Source organism: Melozone crissalis, unplaced genomic scaffold (genome assembly GCF_028551555.1).
Source record: "Melozone crissalis strain CALT ecotype California unplaced genomic scaffold, PUWL_Pcris_2 ptg000027l_1, whole genome shotgun sequence".
Taxonomy (NCBI): domain Eukaryota; kingdom Metazoa; phylum Chordata; class Aves; order Passeriformes; family Passerellidae; genus Melozone; species Melozone crissalis.
Window position 1 is genome coordinate 71,127,441 of NW_026535805.1, and position 25,224 is coordinate 71,152,664.

General features: G+C 37.1%; 1 protein-coding gene across 6 annotated transcripts in view; it reads right to left on the minus strand.

Moving 5' to 3' along the window:
* The window catches only part of DST (dystonin), a 290,047-nt gene that overhangs the window by 43,536 nt on the left and 221,287 nt on the right, over positions 1-25,224 (minus strand). For 3 of the 6 annotated variants that reach the window (XM_054279827.1, XM_054279829.1, XM_054279828.1), the window contains 14 exons: positions 21,323-21,484; positions 20,114-20,284; positions 18,680-18,846; positions 16,288-16,447; positions 15,712-16,038; positions 15,453-15,537; positions 14,029-14,270; positions 12,869-13,075; positions 9,148-9,267; positions 8,857-8,964; positions 6,892-7,110; positions 3,719-3,922; positions 587-818; positions 13-239 (listed from right to left, as the gene is read on the minus strand). In XM_054279827.1, the coding sequence (XP_054135802.1) occupies positions 13-239; positions 587-818; positions 3,719-3,922; positions 6,892-7,110; positions 8,857-8,964; positions 9,148-9,267; positions 12,869-13,075; positions 14,029-14,270; positions 15,453-15,537; positions 15,712-16,038; positions 16,288-16,447; positions 18,680-18,846; positions 20,114-20,284; positions 21,323-21,484 (2,631 nt within the window). The remainder of the gene's footprint in view (positions 1-12; positions 240-586; positions 819-3,718; positions 3,923-6,891; positions 7,111-8,856; positions 8,965-9,147; positions 9,268-12,868; positions 13,076-14,028; positions 14,271-15,452; positions 15,538-15,711; positions 16,039-16,287; positions 16,448-18,679; positions 18,847-20,113; positions 20,285-21,322; positions 21,485-25,224) is intronic. The other 3 variants (XM_054279824.1, XM_054279823.1, XM_054279825.1) reach the window with 1 other exon arrangement.

Sequence of the window (25,224 nt, forward strand, 5' to 3'; positions counted from 1 at the left end):
CTTTCTACTGACCTCTGCAGCTTCTTGCTGTTGCTTGACTACAGATGGGTCAACTCCAGGTCCCTCCAGTTCTCGAATGAAGTCCTGAGTATCTTTAATAGTAGCTACAAGAGCCATATGATCACACCAAAACTTTTCAGCTAGTTCCATTACATCCAACAGTTTGGCCTCTCTTTCCTCAGTCAGAGTCTGGATGTCCTCCCAAATTAGGACCATTTGGTCTAGTTTATCTTGAACAGCTAAACAACAAAGGAACTAGATTACTACCTTGGCAAACAATTCTTGGTCATAAATCTCTCTACAGTTCTACAGCAGAAACATATGTGTACATTTTAGAATTTAGACTCTAAAATATTTCTTTGCAGGACTCCTTATAATGTTAAGTGGAAACAAACACAGTGGCCTTTAAAAATAAAATAAAGGTCATATCCACAATGAATTATTTTAAAAGATATTTTGTTTTTATAAATCTTAAGCAGCTTCTCCTGGAGAACATTCCCCAGATTGGAGGTCATCAGAAATGAAGAATTTTATATGCAGCAGCTTACTGCATTTCCACTACATGAAAGTTTTCTCAGTCTATTACCTTTAGCAGACATATCCTTATCAGCGCCTTCTGAGCGAGCGATCATCTCCTCCCCTCTCTGTTTAAGTGTCTCATACACTGGCTGAAGTTTTTCCAGATCCACTGACACATTCTTATTTTCACTGATCTGCTCTTTTATCTTCTCAACCTCTGCTGAGATCGACGGTGGCTGCCTCAGACGTTCAACTATGCGCTTCAGACTCTCCAGAGTTGGATCTATCTTGTCATGGAACTAGGAGGGTGCCACAGCACACAAGGAAATGGCAGACAAATTAGAATATTTAAAAAAACCCAACAAACTAAAAAATGGCATCTGAAATTATCTTAGAAAAAAGTACTTGACATCTCTATCCAACATATGTATGTGCAAATTGCAATACCTCCCTCTAGGCTCTTTTAATTCTAAGTTACAAAAATAACCCTGCAAAATGATAGGTTCTGTCAAATTCAAGAACTTTTCTATTAAGTTCAGGTTCACTCCTGAGACACTCCCTCTGAGAGTACTATACACATGGCAGAATCCACTTACATTTAGTCCTGTGAAACCCATGCAGTTTGTAGCTTTAGAGAGCCATGGCTTTCTGACTTCATCATTTTAGAAAGATTTGTACTTTACTATGAAAAACATACATTTTCCTGTTAGGACTAACACACTGATGTACTACCTCTGATTAAGGCTTTATATGTAAGGTCATGCAAAAAGACATCTCTAAGTGGCCAGGAGGTGCTTGCTAGGGCAGTAAAGGTATGGTACTTTCTGCAAATAAAAGCACACAACAGTGTATATACTGTATTCTTCCATGTTTGACTGGGCCCACGTGGGTGCTCAGAAATTCAATTACAACTGGGTTAAAGTGGTTCAGCCTTTGGGATAGGTCCAAAGCTGGCTTTATTATATGCTTTTGGATGCACAGAGATTCCTAAATATCTCGTACCACCACGCCCCTTTCAAATTAAAGAAATCAATAAATTGTGGGTGCATTTAATAACTCTCCAGGATCCACAAAAAGCATTCCTGACAACACTTGGAAAAGATGCTCACATACCTTATGTGAATAAATAGCTACCTCCCTTCTATTCAAAGGAATATACACAGGCAAAATAATTACTTTTTCCCCACCATACAACCCACTTCAAATCTGACTCTGTGACTAGCATTACAGGCCTCAGTGTTTTTGTTAGAAGTGTGAATATCACACAAGCCAACTAAATGTGTTATGAAAGAATAGTAGCCTTCCCACATTCAAGACTTCCAAGAAACTGATTGTGGTAACAAAACCTAACAAAAGTGATAAAAACTGAAATTAATTTGGCAATATTTGTGTCTAATTTTAGGACATAGATCGCATTTTTAAGTTGTCAGTGCATTCAGTAGGTCTCCTTGTACCAACTTCAACAAATAGGACAAAGTGTTTTAGAACTTAAAAGGAAGAAAATGCAAGTCATTACAACCTCTCATTCTAGCTTCATACATTACATCCTTCCTTTGATACACAGTGCAATTTAATATAATTTCAAACCTGAAGAGTTAAATAATTACTCTTCAAGGACTGTCTAGACAAACATTGACATAAACATCACTGTGCAGAAATCTGATAATACATATTCACATATCTTTATAAAAAAAGATTTTATATAATCACATTCTGTGGGCATTACAATGTTTTGCTTTGCCATCTGTGTATACATTTAAGTATATAAAATGACCCATAAAGTATTGCATAAATAATTCAGTCATTTCTCAACATCTGATTATGTTCTAGGTGTTAGCAAAGAATGCATTTTAATTCTTCCTTTCTGTACTCAGCCAGTACAACATGTTGATGTCTATCACATACAAAACAGGGACTCTAACACTAAATAGATATCTTGATTTCCAAATTGGCAGCTCCACATAAGAGGCGGACTAAACATTTATGACAAAGAGAAAGGGAGGATTTAAATAATCAGGCATATTTCAGAGGTGCGAATAAGGAAGGTGTTTAGAATGACTGAAAGTTTAGAAAGTTTAGTAAATATAAATATATATATATAAAATATGCCTATAACCACTTCAAAAGCCGGATGATATCTGATGTCATTTAGTTTTGCCTCACATTCTTAAACTCTGCAGGGGCTGGGAATATGACATTAATCATAATGACCTGACAAAATTACTTAGAATGTAGAATTCTTAAGGTCTTCAAGGTGTATTTCTTTATTTAGTATTTAATACCTAAGCAGAATATAGCTCTTATTTCCAGTGAACAGAGAGGAAAAAGGGGAATTTCCTATAAAAACAGCAGTATAGAACAAAGTACTTTTATTCAGGTTTTTGTATGGGTTTATGTACAAAGTTTTACTGAGTTTCTTTTCTAAATCTGGTGTAGAGGAAAAAATTTCAGTGTGAATTTAATGACAATTAACCCATATTTAACAGTACTTAAGAGTTGCTAGAACACAGCATTTGACAATACTCTACTGAAGTTCATTTCATAGGCTGATGAAGCTAGAATATGCAGCTTTTGGGGACTTAACCTGAGTTTTATGCTGATGGCATTTTCTGAAGTCTAAATTTCCTGGCAATGCTTTTCTGTAGCAGTTTCAGTGCATTATGCTACATTTTTTGGAGTCTGCAGCAAAGAGCCAATGCCATCACCACTGCTAAACTACCCACTAGCTCCATTGCCAACTGTTAACCACAGCTCGTAATTTCTAGAAATAACTACACCCAAGTTAGTTAACTCTGCCCAAGTTAGTTAGTTAGCTGACGCTTCATTTGTAAATAAATGTTACTTTTGATCAGTTGATCAAAAGTAACATTTGTTTACAAATGAAGCATCAGCTAGCAACAGACCAGTAAGTGAAAATAAAAGTGAAAATCAAATGCCACATTTTTAGACCACTAGTTTTACTTAAAAATTAAGCAGTTTAACATTTTTCAATGGCTGCAAAGTTATAATACTGACCAATATATAAAATTATAATCCCTCGAGACAGAGAAAAATCAATACCATTAACAGTGGTATGAACATTCACAGACCATTAGGTTGAAAAATCCAGATGAAACCGTAGCTTAGTCTTGATATAACCATGTAAAATGACAATGTGTATTTTTCCATTGAATGAACCCAATTATACTTTAACTGATACCTGGGTACACTGAGAAATGGCTTCATCCAGTGCCAGTGCTCGCTTTTTGACATCTTCCTTAATTTTACTGTACAGGGTGTCAGCTGCCACATATTTCTCTTGGATAGAAAAGCCTTCTCCTGGGCTCAGCTCCAGCAACTGAGGCCCAGTTTTGTTCATCTTATCTATATGAGGCTTGTGCTCAGCAATCAGCTCACGCAGTTGCTATAACAAATGAAACAACTTATCAGTTTCTTACCCTTGTACCACCACATTACAACTGTCCACACTTCCAACACATCCAGCTGGCAAGAAATTCCAAACAAATACCTTTCATCTTAATGTAAAGCAGAAATAAAGCTAATGACTGCTTTGCCAGTGACCATTCCTATTCCAACACAGAACTATGCGGGCATAAAACATCAGAACTAGAGACACACTGGAAACACTCTGGCAGGACATATGATTACAGGCAAAATATAAGATGCTAATTATGCATATGATGCTAACAACAGACATTGCCCATCATATTTAGCACCTGTAATGACAGAAAGGGCAACGATATTCCAGACATGGGCGTCACACCACCACATATACACTTTTCATGTTGATATTGGTCACATGCTGCAAAGCCTTTCATTGAAGAGCATCACAGAAAGAGGTACCAGCATTGCAAGAAAATTAATTCAAATTATCCTTGATTTAAGAACAGGAAACCAGCACAAGGGAGGGTCAAAGAAATCAGTGAAAAGGGCAAAAGGACAAGCAAGGTGATAGTAGAGACCTATCAACCTTGTTTATCCATCTCCCCTTCTGGCCACAAGACCCCTCTGTCTTCATAACAGCATTACTATTTAACTTACATAATGTTTAACAAGTAATTAGTAAGTGGATTATATTTGATCTCAGCGATCTATTCCTTCTCATCATCCACCCCAGAAGCAAAAACTGTGCTGAAGATTGTACAGGGGCTTGTGGAAGTGAAATGTCACAAGGTGTCTTTCAAGTTGTCTAAGGATTTCAGATTTTTCTTGCTTGCACTGACAAAAGGGAAAGGGTTTTGTTTGTGTGAGTAGCCCCAGCCTTCCCTCATTTTATTTACTTTCTCATCTCATCCCTCTCTTTTCAGAAAAGTCCCAGTCTTGTGAGAGGCACTGTCCCTCTCAGTTCTGTGAACTCCATGCATTTCTATCCAATAGCTCAGTGCAGGAGCATGAGAGGTACATGCACTGTTCCTCCCTGCTGAGAGTCTGTTTAAATTAATGAAGACCCAGAAAAGAGCCTATATCAGTCTCAGTGTAAATAAAATCCTGTCTTTACTACAGTCCTTCCCTTAAAAAGGAATACAGATGCTGGCTCTCTTCCTTGCTCCTCCCCAGAAGAGGGGACATTGAGGAGACTGGGAAGGGAAAACAGTGACACAACTCTTCAGTCTCCCAATGACAAAACAGAAATGAAAATAACCCCCCTGACTCTAACTACTTACTTTGAATGTAACTTCATTTGTACACCTTGCCACACGAAAAATAATGTTGATTAGTTTAGAGGAGGAAAAGGAGATTATAAGAACAGTTTGAAAATTTTTAGAAAATAATTTTGTGTGGTTTACTTTTGAGCACAAGGAGATGATTTGACACAAGGCCAAAAGAGTGCACATTTCTGAGTCTAAACCTTATGCTAAAATACTCTGCCAACAGTTCATTTCAAACCAAACTAACTGCATGTTACTCACATAGAATCAACTCCATGAATTCCACAACTTGGAACAAAGATAGTCAGCAATAAATACATCAGAACAGAAACATTAAGTTTTCATTCACATTTGAGAGCTACCTTTTTTTCTTCTTCTTCTTCTTTTTAATAGAACAACAAATTATTTGGTCTTCCCCATGATCTACTATTGGGTAAACAATTCTAGCAAACAAGCATTTCAGAGCAGATTACGTGTTAAAAGTGCCTGACATTAATCTTCAATTTAACAAACAAATCTCAGCTAATGGCACAGCCTGGGGAAAATGCAAAAATAGAAGCTCATCTGAAAGGCTTCTCATAGAAGCAGCATGATTAAAGTACATGAGGAACAATCCTGCAAGTAAAGCAAGCATGATATGGTTCACAGTGACTAATCAAGGTAGTTTGTAAAGCTTATGTTATGCAGCTAGTCTTAACAGAACATGTTTGTTCTTTCTGGACATAATAGGAAGACAAATGAGTGAACCTGGTGTTTACCAGTACATAAGAGTGGCACATTTCATTAGCTGGTCTCAAAGTAAACAAGACTTTGAAGCCAGGGTTCATGCTATCTAACTTGAGTCACTTAATGGAGGCAGCTGAAACAAAAAAAACACTAGTTACTCCATGCTTAGCAGGGAGAAACAGGTATCTCCAGTGGCTGTGCAGGTTTTGCATCTGCCAAAACATGCAGGTTCTTAACCTCAGTGGGATGCATCTGATTCCATGTGATACTAGCAGTCACCTATGAAACATCTCCATTTTTATCCAAAGTGATTATATATCCATGTAAGAGAACCCATACAGTGGCCAGTCTACAACACAGTCACCTCTATTTTGTGATGCTATGGTAAACAACTATTTGTTTTTATTATTGCACAACAAATATTCTGGACATGATAAATTACTGTGGGATTGCTAGCCAAGCAATCAATTCTTGGCCCTCTAATTGTTCATCATTTTACTCAGCTAAGTTTAGTTTCAATGTTACCAACAAAACAAAAGTTTTTTTTATGCATACAAAAGATCAGCATATGTCCATATCTGTGTACAGACTGTAACCCCCTTTTGCTTCTTGCTCCAACATCCACATCTGTTCTTTCTGTTTCTGTTTTGGTTTGTTCCAGTTATTAATGAGTACTTTTAAATATACATACTTCTTATATAATAACTTTTATGTCTCCAGTTCTCCCAGGACAATGGCAATTATTACCCTTTCACCCTCTTTTATGCTTACACATCACTTGCTGCCTTCCCCAGAGACCCTTGCTTACATGCACAGTTTGGTAAACAGCAGAGACATGACTGAAAATGTATATAAACTCTGGATTATTGTCTTAATTATCTTTTTTTCAACAGAAGATTGATATAGTTTTAAGAATTTTGCAGGGTCCTCCACAGTTATAAGCAAAATACTTTCTGGTATTTAACACTTTCTTTTTCAAAACTGGCAAAACGCTTACCCTATGTTCTTCTTGTTGTTGTTTTAGTGTTTCATATTCAAGGGCTGGTGCAGGAAGCTGAGAGATGATCATTTCTGTTTCAGTTAACCATGGCCAAAGCTCTTCATAAGTCTCCCAGAACTGGTTGACTAGGGACTGAGCCCGTTCCAGCTGGAGGTTTCTCTCTGAGTTCATTTGACAGACTTGATCATATTTCTGTAAGAGGCTTTCAATTTTTTTCTGCAAAATAATATTAATTTTTTAAAAGTATGTTTTCCCAAGTGTCTCTTACCTTCATTTCCAAACATTCTTTGATAATTTTAACACCAATTCACAGTGAATAAAATTTCAATTTTGATGTTTCTACAGTACCACTGCTTAAGGTGGACAGAATCAACAATCAGGGAGACTAGAATTTGACAGAGTACTTGAAAATAATTAGAATACATTTAACAATACTGATATTTACACATAACACTTTATTCATAGAGCTTCTAGTCAAGCTGCAAATGATCTGACAACAGATCTTAGCCCAACTTCCTTACTGCAGACACTTATCTTCAGTGACACTTGGCAGAAGATAAGTTTTCCACAGCATTTCTGATTCAAAGCAAGTGGAAAAATACACAAAATCTGTTGGGATGTTTAGTTTGGTTTGGTGGGTTTTTTGGTGGGGTTTTCTTTTCCACTCTGGCAAGATAATAGGATATTGTTGCAACTGTCATTTACAAACTTGCAACAGAAACCACAAAACACTATTTTCCAGGTTAGCCTACATTACTTAATGAGAATGTATTACCATTAATAACATAGATAATAGTGATAGAACTATAAGGTTTATACATTACTAATTTAATGTATTTGGGCATGTAATAATAAATGAAAGTATCAACTAGCTATACTAGCTATATTTTTCCTGTGGAAAACTGCCCATGTTATCATGTTTATGAAATATTACATGTGACAATGCACATAAATCCTAGCCTTGGAAAAACTACATATAAGCAAGACGTTGAATATGAAGAAGCTTTTCTTTTCTTCCCTTTGGCAGAACAAGCTATCCTTTCATTTGTTATGTCTTGCATGTAAATTAAGTATAGAGATGCTATCCAGAGGACAGAACATAACACACAGATATGCAGTACTTTTGACAAATAAAAATATTTAGCAGAGACTCACACAAAACTGCTCTGCCTTATGACTACAGTTTCATAGGCAGAACACCTCATCTATTTTAAATTGACTTAAGAGCAAATCAAATTTATTCAGAGATCCTGCAGCAAAACACAATTACTGAAGCATTGTTTTTCATGGACTGGAAGGACTGAATTTACACAAAATACCCAGCCTCACAGTAATTTAGCAAAAAATTCCCAACCCCACAACTAATCCTTCCCAAATGCCAACATGAAAAATCCATCCCTACATGTTTGCAGCCCTGACGTTGGGCTCTCTGTGTCTGTGTGTAATAAACAAAGGCATAAGAATGCCTTTCATGGGCTGTGACAGGATGGAATAATCTTGGCAAGCAAGGTCTACTAGGAAATCAGCAGAAATGAAAGTAAAGACTCCCACTGAGGTGCAGAGCCAGTGAATTTGGCACAGAAATGCTCACGGCCCAGAGCATCACTGACCCAAAAGAACTCGGAAGATAAACTGCAAGATTCCACACATCAACCCAGATGACTAACACCTCTTTACTCAATCATCTATAGGCTAAAATACTGTTTACTATGGATGAAGATGACAAATGGGGCTCCAAATTAGTGTCAGGCAAAGAAGCAAGTACACAGGGTTTGTTCTCTTGACATCCTGAAGGAAGGAGAGCAATGCACAACAGCATTTCCTCCAGCATTACAATCCTCAGACAGGAAGTGACTGTAATTAAAGCTTTTTCATTAGTATTTTAAAAGACATTATAGGAATCCTTCTACTTGTACATTTTCTGCATATCTACCTCTGTAGCTGCAATTTAAGGAACTTTACCTTCATCATCTGTTTCTCTTCTTCAGTGCATGTTTTCATAATCTTATCCCCAGATTTAACAAGTTCATCTATAGTATCTTTGTGCCTTAAAATCTCCATGGTAAAAGCCTTGAAACACAATAAGAGTTGGTTAGAATAATATTTTTTTTAAATAAAGTATTGGAGCAAAAGCTGGTTTTGAAATGCATTAATTATGATTGGATTGAAAATTAAATCATGCCAGTACGTTTTCTAGATGGAGAGTGTGCTGGCCAATAATTAACATGACAGTTGGAAATGCATTTCTTTTACCTTTTGAACTTGCAGCTGAGCAGTGGTCTGGTCTTGCTCAAGCCTAATATCACCCAGAGACATCAGTTTCTTTTCTGTTTCTGCAATCCAGGCAAATTCAGCATCAGCTGCTTGATCAAACTAAATGAGGGAGACAAGAATTAGTTCAGCAGTTCTACAGACATGAAATTAGACTAACAGTTTCAAAAAATTTAAAGAAGATTAAACAGCATATTTTTGAATTTTTAGAAAGATAGCTTCTCAATTTCCATTTGAGATTTTTATATAAATGAAATACAATGCCCAAAATGGTTCTGAGGGATTGTAATACAAGCAGCTTAATTCATAAGCATGACAAAGCAACAGAAGCAAATACTTCTTTCCAAAGCCTACAGCTCTCTAACAGTCGTAAGAAAATAAAAAAGGATGATAATCTCAGAGTTTTAACTAGACTGCTTGTTTTCATTTTATTCTACTTTTACATGTCTTTTTCATCTCTGTGTTTATTATTACTGCTAGTATAGGAATTAGCCTGAGACACAGTTGTTTGATGTTACCCTATTAATCTGAAGAGCTGCTTTGGTATTAAATGATCAAGGCAAAACAATCACAGTTCAGATAAGTTAGTGCAAAAACCTCACTGAATTTAGAGAAGACAGGATTTCATCCAAATCTAGGCCTCAGATTAAATGCAAAAGTTTTTTTGAGCATTTGGATACAGCCAGTTCTTTTCCTTCTGACTTTTAGATTAACTTCTGACTACAATAGTCAACATTTAAATGTTTCAGAAATTTTCGAAAAGCACTAATATAATGAGAGGAGTTTCTTACTAATTTGCAAAGAAAAGCATGAAATAAAGAATTCGGGGATCTAAGTCTTCTGAAATGTGAGACCAAATTTTAAAAAACCAAATCATACATTCCCTCTTCAGAACAAGTTTATAGGCATGTGCATTTTAGCACGCACATGTTGCAGTACTCAACCAGGGCAGCTTTGAGCCTAAGCCATAGAGAAATATTACATGGGATGTATCAGATGCTCATTGTAGAAACTTATAAGAATTTATTTAGTGAATTCGTTAAAACTCAGCCCCCTCTCCAAAATGACCTGAACCTTAATATAGCCCTGAGTTATTGTTAAAATCTGTTTAGGTCAGAACCTGCTACTTGTGTTGTTGATGCCCACACTTCCCTCAGAAATCTTCTGAACACCCTCAGTCCCACTTGTCTTTAAAATATGCTGATCTGTGCCTTTATGGCTGAAGTCCATAAGAGCCCTGCTCCTTAATATAACTGGAATTCACTTTAGTCACTAACACAGACTTGTCTTAATGGTTAATCATGAGTCCCACAAAAGGAAAGAAACAGTTCTGAGATTTCACTCTTTATGAGTCAATCTTTTTTTGCCTTTATAATCCATTTGTTACGTGAAAGAGCAGAACATACTTTTTCACTATATGTCATTTCTCATTTCAAGTAACAGAAAGTAAGACTTGTCCTAAATATTGTGACATCCCACTAGAAAGGTATGTTCTGAAATAATCAGTACTGTAAACATTAGCATGAAGCACATGCACCAGAGCTAGTTAAATCCTGGCTTTAGAAACTACAGTTCACAATCAAGGTTTTCAGAAGTCCATCTATTTACAACTGAAAGGGAGAAGATGATTTCAAATGTGCCAGATGTACAAACTAACTGCAGTGTGACTTCCTGATACCAAATATTCATGGGTATGTAAGTAATATTGAGGAAATATTTAATAGAAATAACAAAACCAAGGCAAGGCATTGAAACTTTTAAGTTAAATTGCATTGAGGAAGGGAAGGACTCGAAACTCATTTTCCTGAAGGTATAGGATTTTCAATTTGTGATGCTTAAAAACAACATTAAGGAATAAAAAGCATAAAATTGGTACTCTCTGCATCAAAAATTTGAAATGTTTTCTTCCCATTATACATGGCAGTTACTTATGAGCCCTCAGGTACACTTGGAGTCGCTATAAAATCGCCTACTTAATCCCCATCCAGTTTAACCAAGCATAGCTCATTGTGGTACATTTTCTTCTGATCAGGAATGATTGAATTCTGAATATGATGATTTTCTCCATGAATGCTTTCTAAAGCACTCTCTATGGCTGCTTTAGAGTGAAGAACAGGTAGAATATGACCTTGTGTTTCTACACAGGACTCCTTCACTGGAGGACCCCACCAAGGCCTTTACTCTTCATAAATGAAGACTAAACCATGCAGCTGAATTTGTCTCTATTATCAGTCTGGGACCATTTTGCCCAGGTAGTTAAAAACCCTGGGCATTGCATTATTCTTCCAGCTTCCACTCACAACATGAAGCTATTCTGCCTAATCATCTGTGTTTCTTGCTGCATTCCTCACCTTGGTCCAGGAACATCTGACACGAAACCTACACTTCTACCAAAGCCTTGTATTCTCCAGCCAAAACTTAATAGTATAGGCACTTCACAAATTGCCACAGGGCAAGCTGAAAGAGCACGAGCTTCTCCAAAAATGTTTATTTTGCATAGCCAAATGGGAAGTATCTTACCCTTTACATTAAGCCACCCAAAACTTATCACAGGTTATGGTGTATAGGAGTTTATTGTGATGATGTGCTGAAGTGGAGGTTAGGGATATGCAGCATGAGAGTGCAATGTGGCCTTCCATTAGATAGTGGAATAGCAGCTCTGGAATTTTCATGTCTGGATGTGAAACTGCTCAACTTATGCTAGAGGATGCAATGTACTCATGGAATTCAGAAAATCTGAAGGAGAGCCAATTTTTAATCTCCTATCTCACCTCATCAGTCATGAAAAAAATGAATAGAAATCACCCTTCATTTTTGAGAGTTAGGTTAATAAGATGAGAAAATATTAATTATCAAACCCCTTAAAAAGAAACCTATGGTTATTTTTAGGCTCAGTTAGAAGAAAATCTGAATTACTGCCTCTTTTAGCCAGCTTTTAGCAAATTTTAAAATTATAACACATGCTCTCTTTTTGTCCTCTTACAACTGTTTAAGAGAACTGTACAGCAATAGGAGAAGTCTCCACCAATATTTGTATGCGTGAACTGGAAAACTGTTTCCACAAAGCATTTATAAGCTGGCTTAAATATAAGACTACTTAGTGACAAAATTAAGGCCCAGTTCTCAAAGTGTAGCCACATACACATCTATGCATGTATAGAAACCTCCACATACTAAATAACTCAGGTTTTGCACCCCAAGAAGAAAAGCATTGTGGATATTAATGAAAATGTTATTTAAATCCTCCACTACAGCTTGAACAAGGTCATCCACCTTTTAATGGTGTAACGTGCAGAGGAGCTAGACAATCAGCAGATGTTAAAAGGTATGGCCAGCCTAGCAATATCAGTGTCACCTCCAGAAAAGTGGCTCAGGATCTTGGCCCACATTTTACTTAACACAACATGATGTACAAAAGACCTGGGCCATTCAGTTCTTAAGCAAACTCTGACTTAAGGAGCCACAGATTACTAACAGCAATTTTAGCTAAAATATTTTTGTTTGCATCAACAAAAAGGGAGACGACAGAGTACAGATTAACAGATTTTTGGCATTCATATTTTAACACTGGAATCCCATTTCATTCAAATTTGCACTGTGCTGCTCAAGCATAACAAACTTTTGGCAACACTATTATAGGACAGCTATTGTTCCAGTACACATGTCCAGAGACTGCTACTGTCCAAAGAACAGTTTTCAGTACCTGCTGGGATCTCAGGAAGGCAGCATCGATCTCATCCACCTTCTGAGAGATGGTGTCACTCACTAATCTGTAACGCTCGTTGTCCTCCGTTATCATCTTGTCCAGCCCCTCTCTGGCCCTCCACGGCACCAGCTCCAGGAAGGCACTGCCAACCTCATTCAGAGTGTCCACCAAGCCTTTGTTGTTCTTTGCTTCTTTCTTCAGCTCCTGGAAAAGGCCATGTAAAACAATTAAACCATTTAAACATGGCGGTATATGAACAGAACATACAAAGTTTGCAGATTTTTCATTCTTTCAACTACTCCATGAGTTCAGAACTGAAATGCTTCCCACACAAAACAAAGAGCTAACTTAGAATACTTATTTTTAGCTAAACTGTATTACCTTTTTGATACTGTAAGCTGTTTGACAGAACGGTAAGTGATTCTTAAGAGAATTTTCCACAGAATTTAACCTAAATATATTTCTCCATTCAGTATGACTGTATGAAAATTTTCTAAGAATTGTTAGTACTTTGTGAAGCATCCAAAGAAAATAAAATGGATGGTTGTGAACTGCAACTCCATAAGGAACTAAATGAGCAGCAAATGAAATCAGCAAAATATGATGAATTCAAATTATTTCTGCAATGACTCGATTAAATTTCAAGCACACATTCATACAAAGGAACAAGCTTTTATGTGTGTAGAACTTCCCATCTATTAAAGAAATGTAATGGAATTTTTATAAGCTTCCACCCTCAACATTTTCTATACCATGCAGCTTACACTCCATTTTTTCTTTTGAAATAGATCTTGTTAAACAAAATTAGTAATATGTTTAAAATGCTGACACTTTACAGGATTTTATCCATGCCACAGCTAAAGAACTAAAATAACTTTGTTTGACAGCCTATGAAGTTTCCCAGTCTTAGGTAGCTCCTCGAATAAAACAAAAATGTTGTTCTTCCCTTGTGCTAAAAATAAACCTCAGCCTAATTTCATAAGTGATCATAACAGATGACTCTGGAAAAAGAGTTTGATTCTTAACTACTGGTACTTTTATTCAAATGATCTGATACTAAATTTAGTTATTAAAAAATTATTTCATACCAAGCATTAATTAACACAAAACCTCACTGAATTACAGAACAGTAAATAATTCACAGGTTCTAAACCTACTTTTTGTCTTTCTTGTACTTGGCTTAATTCTTCACCCTTTGGCATTTGAGTTTCATATGAGAGTAACTCCATCTCTACTTCATCAAGCCATTTGCAGAGTTCCTCATGAGTTGAGTGCAGTTGGCCTGCAAGCTGCAGAGCCTGCTCTAAAGTCTTGGATACATCAGAACTTAATTTTGTAATATCTTTGTATCTTGCTTTAATGCCTTCCAGTTTATCTTGAACAATTACAACTTCATCACCTAAAATATTAAAGGAATGTTATTTCCCATTATTACAAATATTTAAAAAAGAACAAAAACAAAACCACCACCACAACTAAAAAACTAAAATCCCAAACTCTACATATTACAGAAAACTCAGTATTTAATTTATAAAATAACGCAAACAAGGTGAAAAGGCCAATCCTCAACTTTTGTAAATTATCCTATCATCACTGAAACCCACAGAAGTACAAAGTTTACCTCAGTTCAGGATCAGTCCTTCTGTCTTTTTTCTGCTTTACTAAACTATTACAAAGTAAGGAGTTAAATCCAATTTTAAACAGAAATGTTCTTATTAAAAAAAATCCACCTTTAAATTCACAATACTTCTTATAAAGTAAAATACTATACTTCTTATAAATTAAAGATATAAAAGCGTTGCAAAAAATGTAAAGAACAAAAAAAAATTATCTACATATTACTAACTAGACTTTCAATTACACTACATTTTGACATCACAATCCACCCTCATTGCTGTCCATTTGAAACACAACTCAAAAGGCTAAAAGAAAAACAGTGCATTGAAATTTATTAGCTATAATATTAGATATGTTCAGATTTCATCATAGAATATGTGTAATGTCAAAGTTTGGAACAGAAAAGGATAATACCACCCTGCACTAACATATGTACGTCTCAAAGGGTTCAAGAACTTTATAAGTATAGGAAAATCTGGGCAGATGTTGATCTACAGAACAGACACATTGTGTATAACTGGAATGCAACTTTTCCCACAGTATTGGCTCCCATGGCTGAAGCTTTCCCCTTGCAGTAATAGGTAGTCTAACATCTTGTTCATCTGTGGATGCCTGCAGGGAATTCACTGTGTCCACTGCCAAACATCCCTCCATTATGAGTAATGTCCACAACTCACTATTAGGAATGGAATGCAGGTTCACTAAGATAATTTTCCACTTAAAATAATAAAAGGATTCAAGGGCTAAATTCTCTGCAGGCAAAAAAGGCCTTTTGCTCACTTACATTAAAAGTAAAATTGGCCCCAAAACATAGCCTAGGTTGACCTCAAACCTTATTAAAACAAATAACTATGATTGCTTTAACCAGTAAATATGAACCATATTTACAAGCTTCACTTTAATTTTCTTAGGCAAGTACAAGGAAAAAAAGTATGACAAATTATAGTTTTATGTAAGTTCTCACCTGTTGTTTGCTTGAGAAGCTCTAAGCCATTTTGTATAGCCAAATCAACATTTTGTTTTCTAAGAAGAATCTCTTCCTGAAGATCCTATGAATAAAGGTCATTTATGTTAGCACAGACCTAAAAAAATATATTATTTTTATTTAGAATAAGCATACTGATATTTTAAACAAAATACATTAATGAAAATAAATGATGTATGGGGATATAAATCAAATTAAAAACATGAATTAAATAAGAAATGAACAGAAATCAAAATACCAGTAGTTCAGAGTGCTGTTTCTCAAGCAATTCTGTGTTGCAGTCTTGGACTGATAATTTGTTCAGTTTATCATGGACTTCATTCAGCCAGTTCATCAATTCAACTTCGTCCTCCCCAAAAATCTGAGCATTGCTGTAAGCTTGCTGGAGAAGTTCAGACCTGCTGTTGCTCTTCTCTTGAATTTCAATGTATCGTGCCTGAGCAGAATCTAGCTTTTCCTGCACCATATCTTTATCTTCCCTGGAGCTCATAGTCTTTAGAGACTGACCAGCACTAATGGCCTGATGCAAACTCTTATTGTGAGCTAGGACATCATCTTCTAGGGCCTATATTTTAGTGTCAATAATGAAGAATAATGGAAAAGAAAATCAGAAAAACATAAAATAAATTGAGGTGGAACTCAAGAAAAATTGAACAAAAAAAGGACATATTGTCAACATAAATGTATAAAATTTAAATTACAGGGAAAAAAAAATGAAAAAGTATGGTGAAATGAGTACAGTGCAACAGCTCTGCCAGCTTTACAGAAGCATCTAAAAAGAATGAGCAAAGCAAGTGAGTGGTTTGTATCTTACTTTATGCTGAGCAATCTGCTGCTGCAGTTTGGAGGCCTGTGTCCCAATGGGCTCTGCATTTGCAAGCCTCTTCTCTGTGGCTGTCAGCCACTCCACCAGCGGCTCCAGCGCTTCATGGAACTGCTGCGCTACCACCGAGATGCCCTCCAGCTGACGGTTCCTACCAATGCACCCAGGAAAGGGTTATCTTTTGTGATCAAGTGAGTATCAAACAGTTTTAATAAAGAAAAAAGTCCCTTGAATCCTTTGAAAAACACTCCAGAAATAATTTAATGTCATTGTAGGAACCGGTCACCAAATGAAACAGACATATATCCATGATATTAGTGAAAAGCAAGGTAAAGTAAAAATCAAGTAAAATTAAAAACAAACACCTCCAAGGCATTTGGCTAATATACCAGTTTTGAAAATAAAAATAATATCACTTTATTCATATACCTTTTGTTAAAAATAATCTAGCACTCAATTCAGCAAAACATTGTTTTATAGCCAGTTAAGATAGTTCTCAAATTTCCAGCTGTCTTAAATCATAAAGTTACATTCCCTTGACTATTATTCATGTTTTAAAGTTAGGCAAAGGCTTTACTGAACCAGAATGCTTCCTCAGTGTTGTAAAATATCTTTAAACATTTTTTCAATGATGACAACAGAATTATTTGCTTCTAAATTTTCCTCTCTTTTCCTGGATAAAAGCTCTCAATGAAGTTAGTGAGATAACATTAATAAAGCAGAGAGACTTGACCTCCAAAACAGAAAAGCAGCATCTAAAACATTTCCGTTTCAGTTTATTACATGTCAGAGAAGACTCCTGATTATAGCAAAGTCTTCTCTATAAGCAGTGCTGAACAAATGTCATTCAAGCAGACTTTTAGGAGAGATTTGTCCTACATGAAAACATCACAATAATGTTGTTCAAATGAGGATCTCATTCTAGATAAAAGCTACATTTATATATGTTTTCCAGGGCTTATAAATAAGGTAGACTTGACAAACTTAGCCATGGAACACTCTGTGGGGTACTCTACATAGTTACCAAAATCATCTTCAAATTCCTTCTTCATTTCTAGAGACCAGTCAAAGAACAATGGAGACAAGCTTGCAGATAAGGATGGTTTGGAAAAAGCTGCAATTTCATTTGTAATTAGATATCACCAGACTGGGAGGATATTATTAAATTAAACATGACATTAACATTTATCCCAGCTAATGAGTCAGATTCCTTCAATAAAAAAGAAGAAATAACAAAAAGGAAATAATAGTCTATTAGCAGTTAACTAATTAAATAATCCTATTATTAGTATGAGGCAACAAAACAGGTTCAGCTAAAGAGAGGCTACCAGAAGGAATAGAAGACAGCAGAAGTGAGGTGAGTTCAATGCTACTCTAAGTCCCAACACAACCATCTGTTCTTCACTGCAAAGCTTCACTGTGCACTTTAAATTTTTCCTCAACTTCCCAAGTCCTCTCTTACTCTCAATTATAGGCCTTTTACCAAGCTGTCTCATACAGTCTTCCCTCTAATCTGAAAAAGACTGTCCTTCTCAAATCCCCACCCAGAAAACATGTTGAGTAACCCTTTCAACATAGATTTACTCAAAGACAGTTTCCAGTTCATAACTTTACAGGTGTTTTATCCATTGACAACAACTCATAAATGTAAGTCTGTGTTTACATAGATGCTATATGCATGGACTTGGTTTGATTTTTTTCCAATTGGAACTTGAAGTAGACCTCAATGTTTTTTAAGAGATAGAATATACAATCTATATATATATTCTATCTCTTTTATATATATATATATATATATATATATATATATGCCAGAATACATATATCTATATACTTTAAATGTCCATTTTTTTCTTGAAAACTAAGGGAGCTCGGCACCTTGCATGCATCTGCAACTGACATTATGATGACCTCTGAGTTGCAGAAACTAATTATGCAGATACTATTAAAAAAGGGAAAGAATTGTAGCAATTTCTTCTTTGTACCAACTCAGGACTTTGAAGTTCCAACAGAATATCATTATTATTTGTTAGGTGTAAAATTTGCGCTTGATTCTATTGCAAAACAGGTTCTTGCCCTCAAAACACTTGCATTCCAATTAATTAGCAGAGATAATTAATTAAAATTGTTCAGAAGATACATATGTAGCTAATCCTAGCAGATTATCACAAAAGACTAAACATTTTTTAAAGAGCTTTTTGTCTCTTCCTGTCACTTTTCTCCACTTTCCCCTCAGAGGACCCATATATACATCAAGACACAAAGCCATAATGCAATAAAAAGCATGGTAGTACTTCACAGTACGGAGTTCCACATGCTGCTTCTAAACATCCATCACATGCTATGTCTACATTTCTCAAAGCCATGAAAGAATTTCAAGTACCTCGTTTCAGCTTTACTGAGCAAGGCATCCCATCGGCTGTCCAGGAAACTCAGCTGCTTCAGAATCTTCACTCTGTCAGCAGCCTCTGCTGACTCCGCAATTTTCTCCCCTTCGCGCTTGATTGCCTCAACAGTCGGCTTGCGGTCATCCAGCAGCCTCTGCAGGAGCTGCAGAGAGAGCAATCCAGCAATGGTTATTAAGAAATATTGCAATAATGCAAACAGCAGACTTCTTGAAAAGCCCTTAAAACAAAACAAAACAAAAAAAAAAAAAAGCCAAAAACTAAATCACAATGCCTATATTGTGATAAATATGTGAACAAAGCCAATCAAAGAGACACACATAACACACACACATCAACCCCTTCCCTGACCAACACAGGCTCATTTTAGTTTCTCAGTTGTTTTCCCAAGTACACTGGAGTTTCATGAAGCCCAAACAACAACCCTGGTTCTCGGAGGTAAGGATGTCCACCAGCCCAAAAAGTGAACACATAGAGGACAAAGTTCTACATAACACCCTTGGGGGAATCCAGCTATCTAGAATTCAGTTACATTTTATAGGAATATTTATGGGGAAACTGCATGCCCTGCCAGATTTGGCTTCACAGAGGTAATTCAGATACATAGAGAGATGAGAAAATGGATACTAAAACTATTGTATAATCAACTCATCACTTATACGAGATACAGTTGAGTTCACCAATCTAGTGTAGTACATTAACTTGTCTGTGAAGAATAAAATGTGCCTCTGTCTGCAATCCTCCCTTCCTCCATTCCCTAGGTGCCTTTGGACACATTAACATTTTGCCACCGCAGGTATCCCAGGATGACAACCTGTACTGGCCATAACTCTAAATCCCTGGGTGGCAGTGGGCCACACTGCATGAATTGTATGTTTTATCAGCTACATTATCATTCTTTTTTCTATAACCACTATTAAAATATGACAAAGTTGATGACCCTGACAGAGTTTCTACATTAGCACAGACCACTTCCCAATGGGATTCCAACTAATTACCAACAGTGATCACATGAAGATCAAGACCCAAGGATTTAAGTCCGTAATCTGCAATCTTATCTTATCTCTAGTAGTAGAGTAAAATTTTACTAGGCTTTATTTCCTACCTTTCAAATGGCCAAATACTGGATTTTATGCTTTCTCTTTTTCCAATGGATCTTTAACATCCTTTCTAGCTAATGTTAATAAACCAAAGCTCAGATTGCACAGTATCACTCTGTCGTATATCCAAGGAGATGAGCACTCCTCCCAACCCTTTACAAAGTCTTGAGTTTTGAACAGATGGCTCCTTTAAACACCTCAGCACACCCCAGTGTAATATAATACACTTGAATAGATATTATGCTTTGCCAAAGCCTGGGAATTTATTCTCATTGGTCCAGTGGAAGGAGATTCTGAAACCATTTCACTTACCTTCTGTTCCTGTATTTGGGCCTTGACAACTTTGAATTCAGCAGATGGTGGTTTCTGATTAGCCACAAGATCTTCTGTATCAATGAGCCAGCTAAGCAGAGATTCAAGGGCATCCTGGAATCTCCCACAGTGGAGAAGGGCTTCCTGCAATTGTGCAGCACGCTGGGCAACCTGAAAAACAGCAGAGGATCTCACCTATTCTTTTTATTTCTGTGAAATAATTAGTCAAAATGTGTAGAACAGCTGTCAATATCACTAATAAATACCATTGTTTTTATAACTATTCATAACAACACTATGTCACAATTCAGCATGAATCAAATTCATGAATTGGGGCTGGAGCCATCCAATGAAAAGAATAGACTGACTCCCAGTAAATCAGCCTGCTCTAGTAATTCCTTACAAGTTACTCCAACTTTATGTAGCTACAGTATTATGAAATATACTGATGGCACGTTTGCATTTCAGATGGTCTTTATTTTCCTTACAGAAAGAATGAGCCACGATTTCAAAGTAACAGCTCTTATTAAGGCCCAATAATGCCATTAATGAAGAATAAAAATAGGAAAGGAGAAGGCAAATATGTGAACCACAGGTGTATCTGGTTCTGCTGCATCACTCTTTCAGGATGGAGCAGAAGATGAGCACCATTTTTACTCCCCACCCTTTCCATTTCCAACAGCAGCTACTGCTGAAGGAAGAGTTCTGAAAAGTACAGAAAAACATCTACAGCCAGTTTTTCAAAGCAGTGGTACTTTCTGATGTCTCAAGCCATACAATCCTTAGTGTGGTGTAAAGGAAACATTGCACCAGTCACACAAAGCTGGGCTGTATCTTAGCTCTGTGCAGGTACAACAGTGTACACAGAGCAAATACAACAAGCTGAAAAAACATGCAAACAATGACTGACAGTGGGACTGGATCTCCAGGGATCTCTTCCAACCCCAATTTCATGATTCTGTGAGTCTTTCCTGAGTAAAAATCTAGAACAAACCTACAGAAAGTTTGGCAAAACCTTATAAATGACAGCAACACCTCTGGCTTTTAGCAATATAAATCCTATCCTTAGAATTACAAACAAAGTGATTGTGTAAAGCAAATACAACTCATATTCTTAGTGAATATTTAATTTCCTGTATTTTGAAAGACATCAGCAAGCAAACAAAAGGCAGAACACAACAAAAGCCGGACAGTATACAAGATAATAACCTTCTTATTAAGAGTCTTCCATCGGGTGTTGACATCTTCAAGGTCGTGTTCAAGGTTTTCTGTGCTGGTACTTTTAGCAGCACTCTGAATAAGGCCCTGACCCAACCAATTTACTTCCTGTTGTTTTACTTGTAAGGGTTCAATTTCTTCTTTCTGGAATACCTGCAGTTGAAACCCAAGACAGACATGAAACACGGTAACTTCAGTCATAAAATGCATATGATGTTTACATGACAGTATGCAACAAAAACATTACTTAAAGCTGGTGTCTACAAGAAAGGAAGCCATTCCTTGTCAGGACCTTCCTAAAAAACCATTAATAAATCTAAACAGAATAGACTCAATCTAAACAGAGTAAATTCAATGCATCATAGAAGGGGAAATGGCATACATTTCCATGAGTAGTTTTAGATAGGAAGGAAAAGAACAGAGAAAAACACAGGTGGTGAAAGTTCAAAGGGTTGAAAAAAGAAAACTTCTGATAGAGGGGTAAAAAAAAAAAAAGACTGGACAAACTCATCTGTTTAATTATCCATCTATAAAATCTAACAAAAAATGGCATAGACCAAGAGAGACAAGGGGGCATTTTTCCAAAATAGAACTAAACCCAAAGTTTTAAGTCAAAAAAAACAGTGAAGGAAGAGATATTTTAAGATCTGTTAAGGAGATTATAATGGTAACAAGTGAGGAGGAGGCGCTACAGATGCCGTTGAAACAATATCCCGGCAGACACCCAGGAAAATGGGCTTTCAGTCAAAGGATACTCTTGCTAATTGCCAAGCCTTTGACCGTGCCCAACAACAGTTTGAACAGTTTTGTGTTTGCTTTATTTTACTCCTGCAGGTATTTAGGCTTTTTCAGAGCCAGATTATTACCATTAGCAACAGCAATGTAAATCTCCATTTGTATTCAGCAGCATTAAGCTGCACTGACACAAGTGTCAATGAGATCAGAAAATGGCCTGAAGCCCCTGAATTAATTACATAGGCCAGTGAAAAATAACCAATGAATAAACAATGCTAAAGAATGCTCAACTTTTGACCCTAAATCCTTCAATTTCTATAGCAGCATTCAGTAACAGTTTTGGTGTACACTTAGTGCATTCAAAGCAACCTTTCTCAGCATCCTGAAAAGCAGAGATCACTCTGAATGTACCAGCAACTCTCCTCTTTTGCACCAAACACACTGTGGCAAGTGATTCCTTTTAAAGCTGCAAACCTCAGGTGGCTGAGGACACTTCCACCAGCTTGACAAGTTAATCTAGAGCTACTGCAAGTACACTAAACATGAGGGGTAAAATAAATTAAGCATCCCTAAGAGATTTGTCCTACAGACAAAAAAAAAACTCCTAAAAACTCTACGACTGTGGTTACATGAAAACTGAGAGCGTGCAACGAGCTGGCTGCTTCTAAAAGAAGGAAAATGCATGTGTTTGTCTTGACTGTAGGGTAAGGAGGAGGCAGAATAATATTTCAACACAGAATCAATAACAAATTCTTCTTTTATGTGCTATAAAGTCTCATCGTTTGAGAACAACGTCCTACCACAGAGAGGACTGATCTACATAATCTGCCCTTTAAAAATGCACACATTCTTTGTGGAGAGAAGCTTAAAATAAATTACAATTATTGCTGAGGCTAAAGTTTACCAGAACAACTTAGCAACAAAGCTTGAAGTATCTCAGATTTCAACCAGAGTGGGAACAAAAAAATTACAGACCCGGCAAACACCCTTTCTTTATTACAAAGTTTCCCTTACTCTCTTACCTCATCCAGCACTCACAAAGCACTGCAAGATCCTGCGCTTGTAAAATACTACCGTAACGTCAGATCTGCTTTCTGGCACACAAATGCAAAAGGCATCTTTCAGAAGAGGCGGTGAGCCTTTAATCTGCCTGCTTTGGAAACCACAACCATCTGATACTGTTGCTTGTACCTTGATGAGTAAGGCTGCTCAGAACACATGGCCGCGGCTGCCCTGGAATGGCACAGCCCGGGCCGCACTGGGGCAGGCACGGAGCACCGGGACAGAGCACGGAGCAGCCATTCCAGGTCGGGAGCAGCAGGCACCACTGGGCAGTAACAGCCCTGCTGCAAACAGCTGGAGCAACAACCGCCCCTCAGACTTTGCCCCTAGCTCTGGCTATTTCACCCACTTTGGACGCCCCATGTGTGCCATGCAAACGGCACCGATCACTGCATCTGCCTAATTAATAATTTTTTTAAAGTTACGATTTTGCAATGATGGCAAGACTTAAGAGTTTTAAACAAATATCTTTATGGTTACACTACAACTATTTCATAAACCTATGGCTTTTTTTTCTAGTTACCTTGTTGGACAAGAGGCCATTGCAGACTGTATCCAAGGTGTCTTGGATGCCAGTGGTCCAGATATTGCCTTTATTTCTCTCTGAGAAAACTTTTGAGCAGTTTACAGTGCTATCTAATTCAAGCTGTTGAACAGAAAATGCCATTTCGTTTGAGCCTGTACATGCTACACTGCATTCCTCCGTATCAGATAAAATTTCATATTTTGCTAAATCCAAGTCACTGGTATTTACAGCAGCATTAGTGTAATAAACATCTACATGAAGAGATACATCATCCACATAATCCTCCTCTACTGTTGTGACTTGTATTTTAGTTTTTTCATGAACTTCATATGCATTTTCCACTTCATTTTTGTCAGGGGTAATACTTCTTCCATCACCTTGAAGAGGATCTTCATGTGACAGAATCTGCTCTTTGAAACCTTGCAAGTGAGAGCATTTCCCCTCCATCTCTTCCTGATCACTCTCACATGTCTGGGCATTGTTTTGTTTTCCTTTTGCAGAGGGTAAAATATCATGCAAAGCCAGTCTGCCGTTTTCTTTGACAGGGAGACTCATGCTTGCAAGCAGTGGGGTTTGCTGCTCTCTGCAAATGGCTGGGATATATGGTCTGAACTGACCTACTACATGGATATCTTCTGCAGAAGACACACTTCGTATTTGAGTTTGCTCCCTTGCTAAAGGTGCATCTTGTTTATCTTCCCTTTCTGTTGGAGGGCTGCACAACCCAGAATCATCCTCTTCCGAGGTAAGAGAATTCGTACCCCATTTGCATTTGCCTAGTCTAGCTGCCTCTGACGGATCAGCAGCTTCATTAAAGGAGCTTTCACTTCTATTAGTGTAATCTGGAAAGCTGGGTGGAACAAGCATTCTCCAGGACCGTCTATGCTCCTTCTTTTCAGTGTGAGACTTCACCTTGGGCAACCCAGCGGTCCGAATTATATCACTGTTCAGTTTAAGAGCATCAAAGATCATTTTCTCATCCAACTTGTTAGCCTCACGGCTTCGGAGCTCAAAAACACTGGCAGAAGTGAGGGCACCATTGGAGCACAAAGTACTGATGTCCAGTGTTCTGTGACTGTAGGGTAAGGTCCGGTCTGTGAAATGCCTCGAGGAGAGGCTGCCCTTGGAGCCTGAATCGATCTGTTCATTCAGCCGCACAGTGTCATAGATAGACCTCTGGGGAACGTAGCAGTCTTCAATATTTAGATCCTCATCTTCCTCCCCTTTGCCAACACATGGAGGATTCTGACGTAGGCAGTCTGGCCTGCTAAGTGGCTTCCCCATGTTGAAAGTATTCACACAAGTATACCTCCGTTTTCACAGATTCAGGGCAAACATTTAAAAACCACTAGCAATCTGAAGAAATAGTAAACTTGCCCTTAGCATAAGATGCGTAGATACGAAAATATACATCATAAGATATGAAGTGGCTGAGGTCATTCATAATCAGTGCATCCATTTAAATTCGATTTTACCTGGATATGAGGTTTTCCACCCCCCAAAATATAAAGTGCTTCAGTAAGAAAGTAACAGAAATGTCCCAATGTCACAGAAAAACAAAGTATAGCAG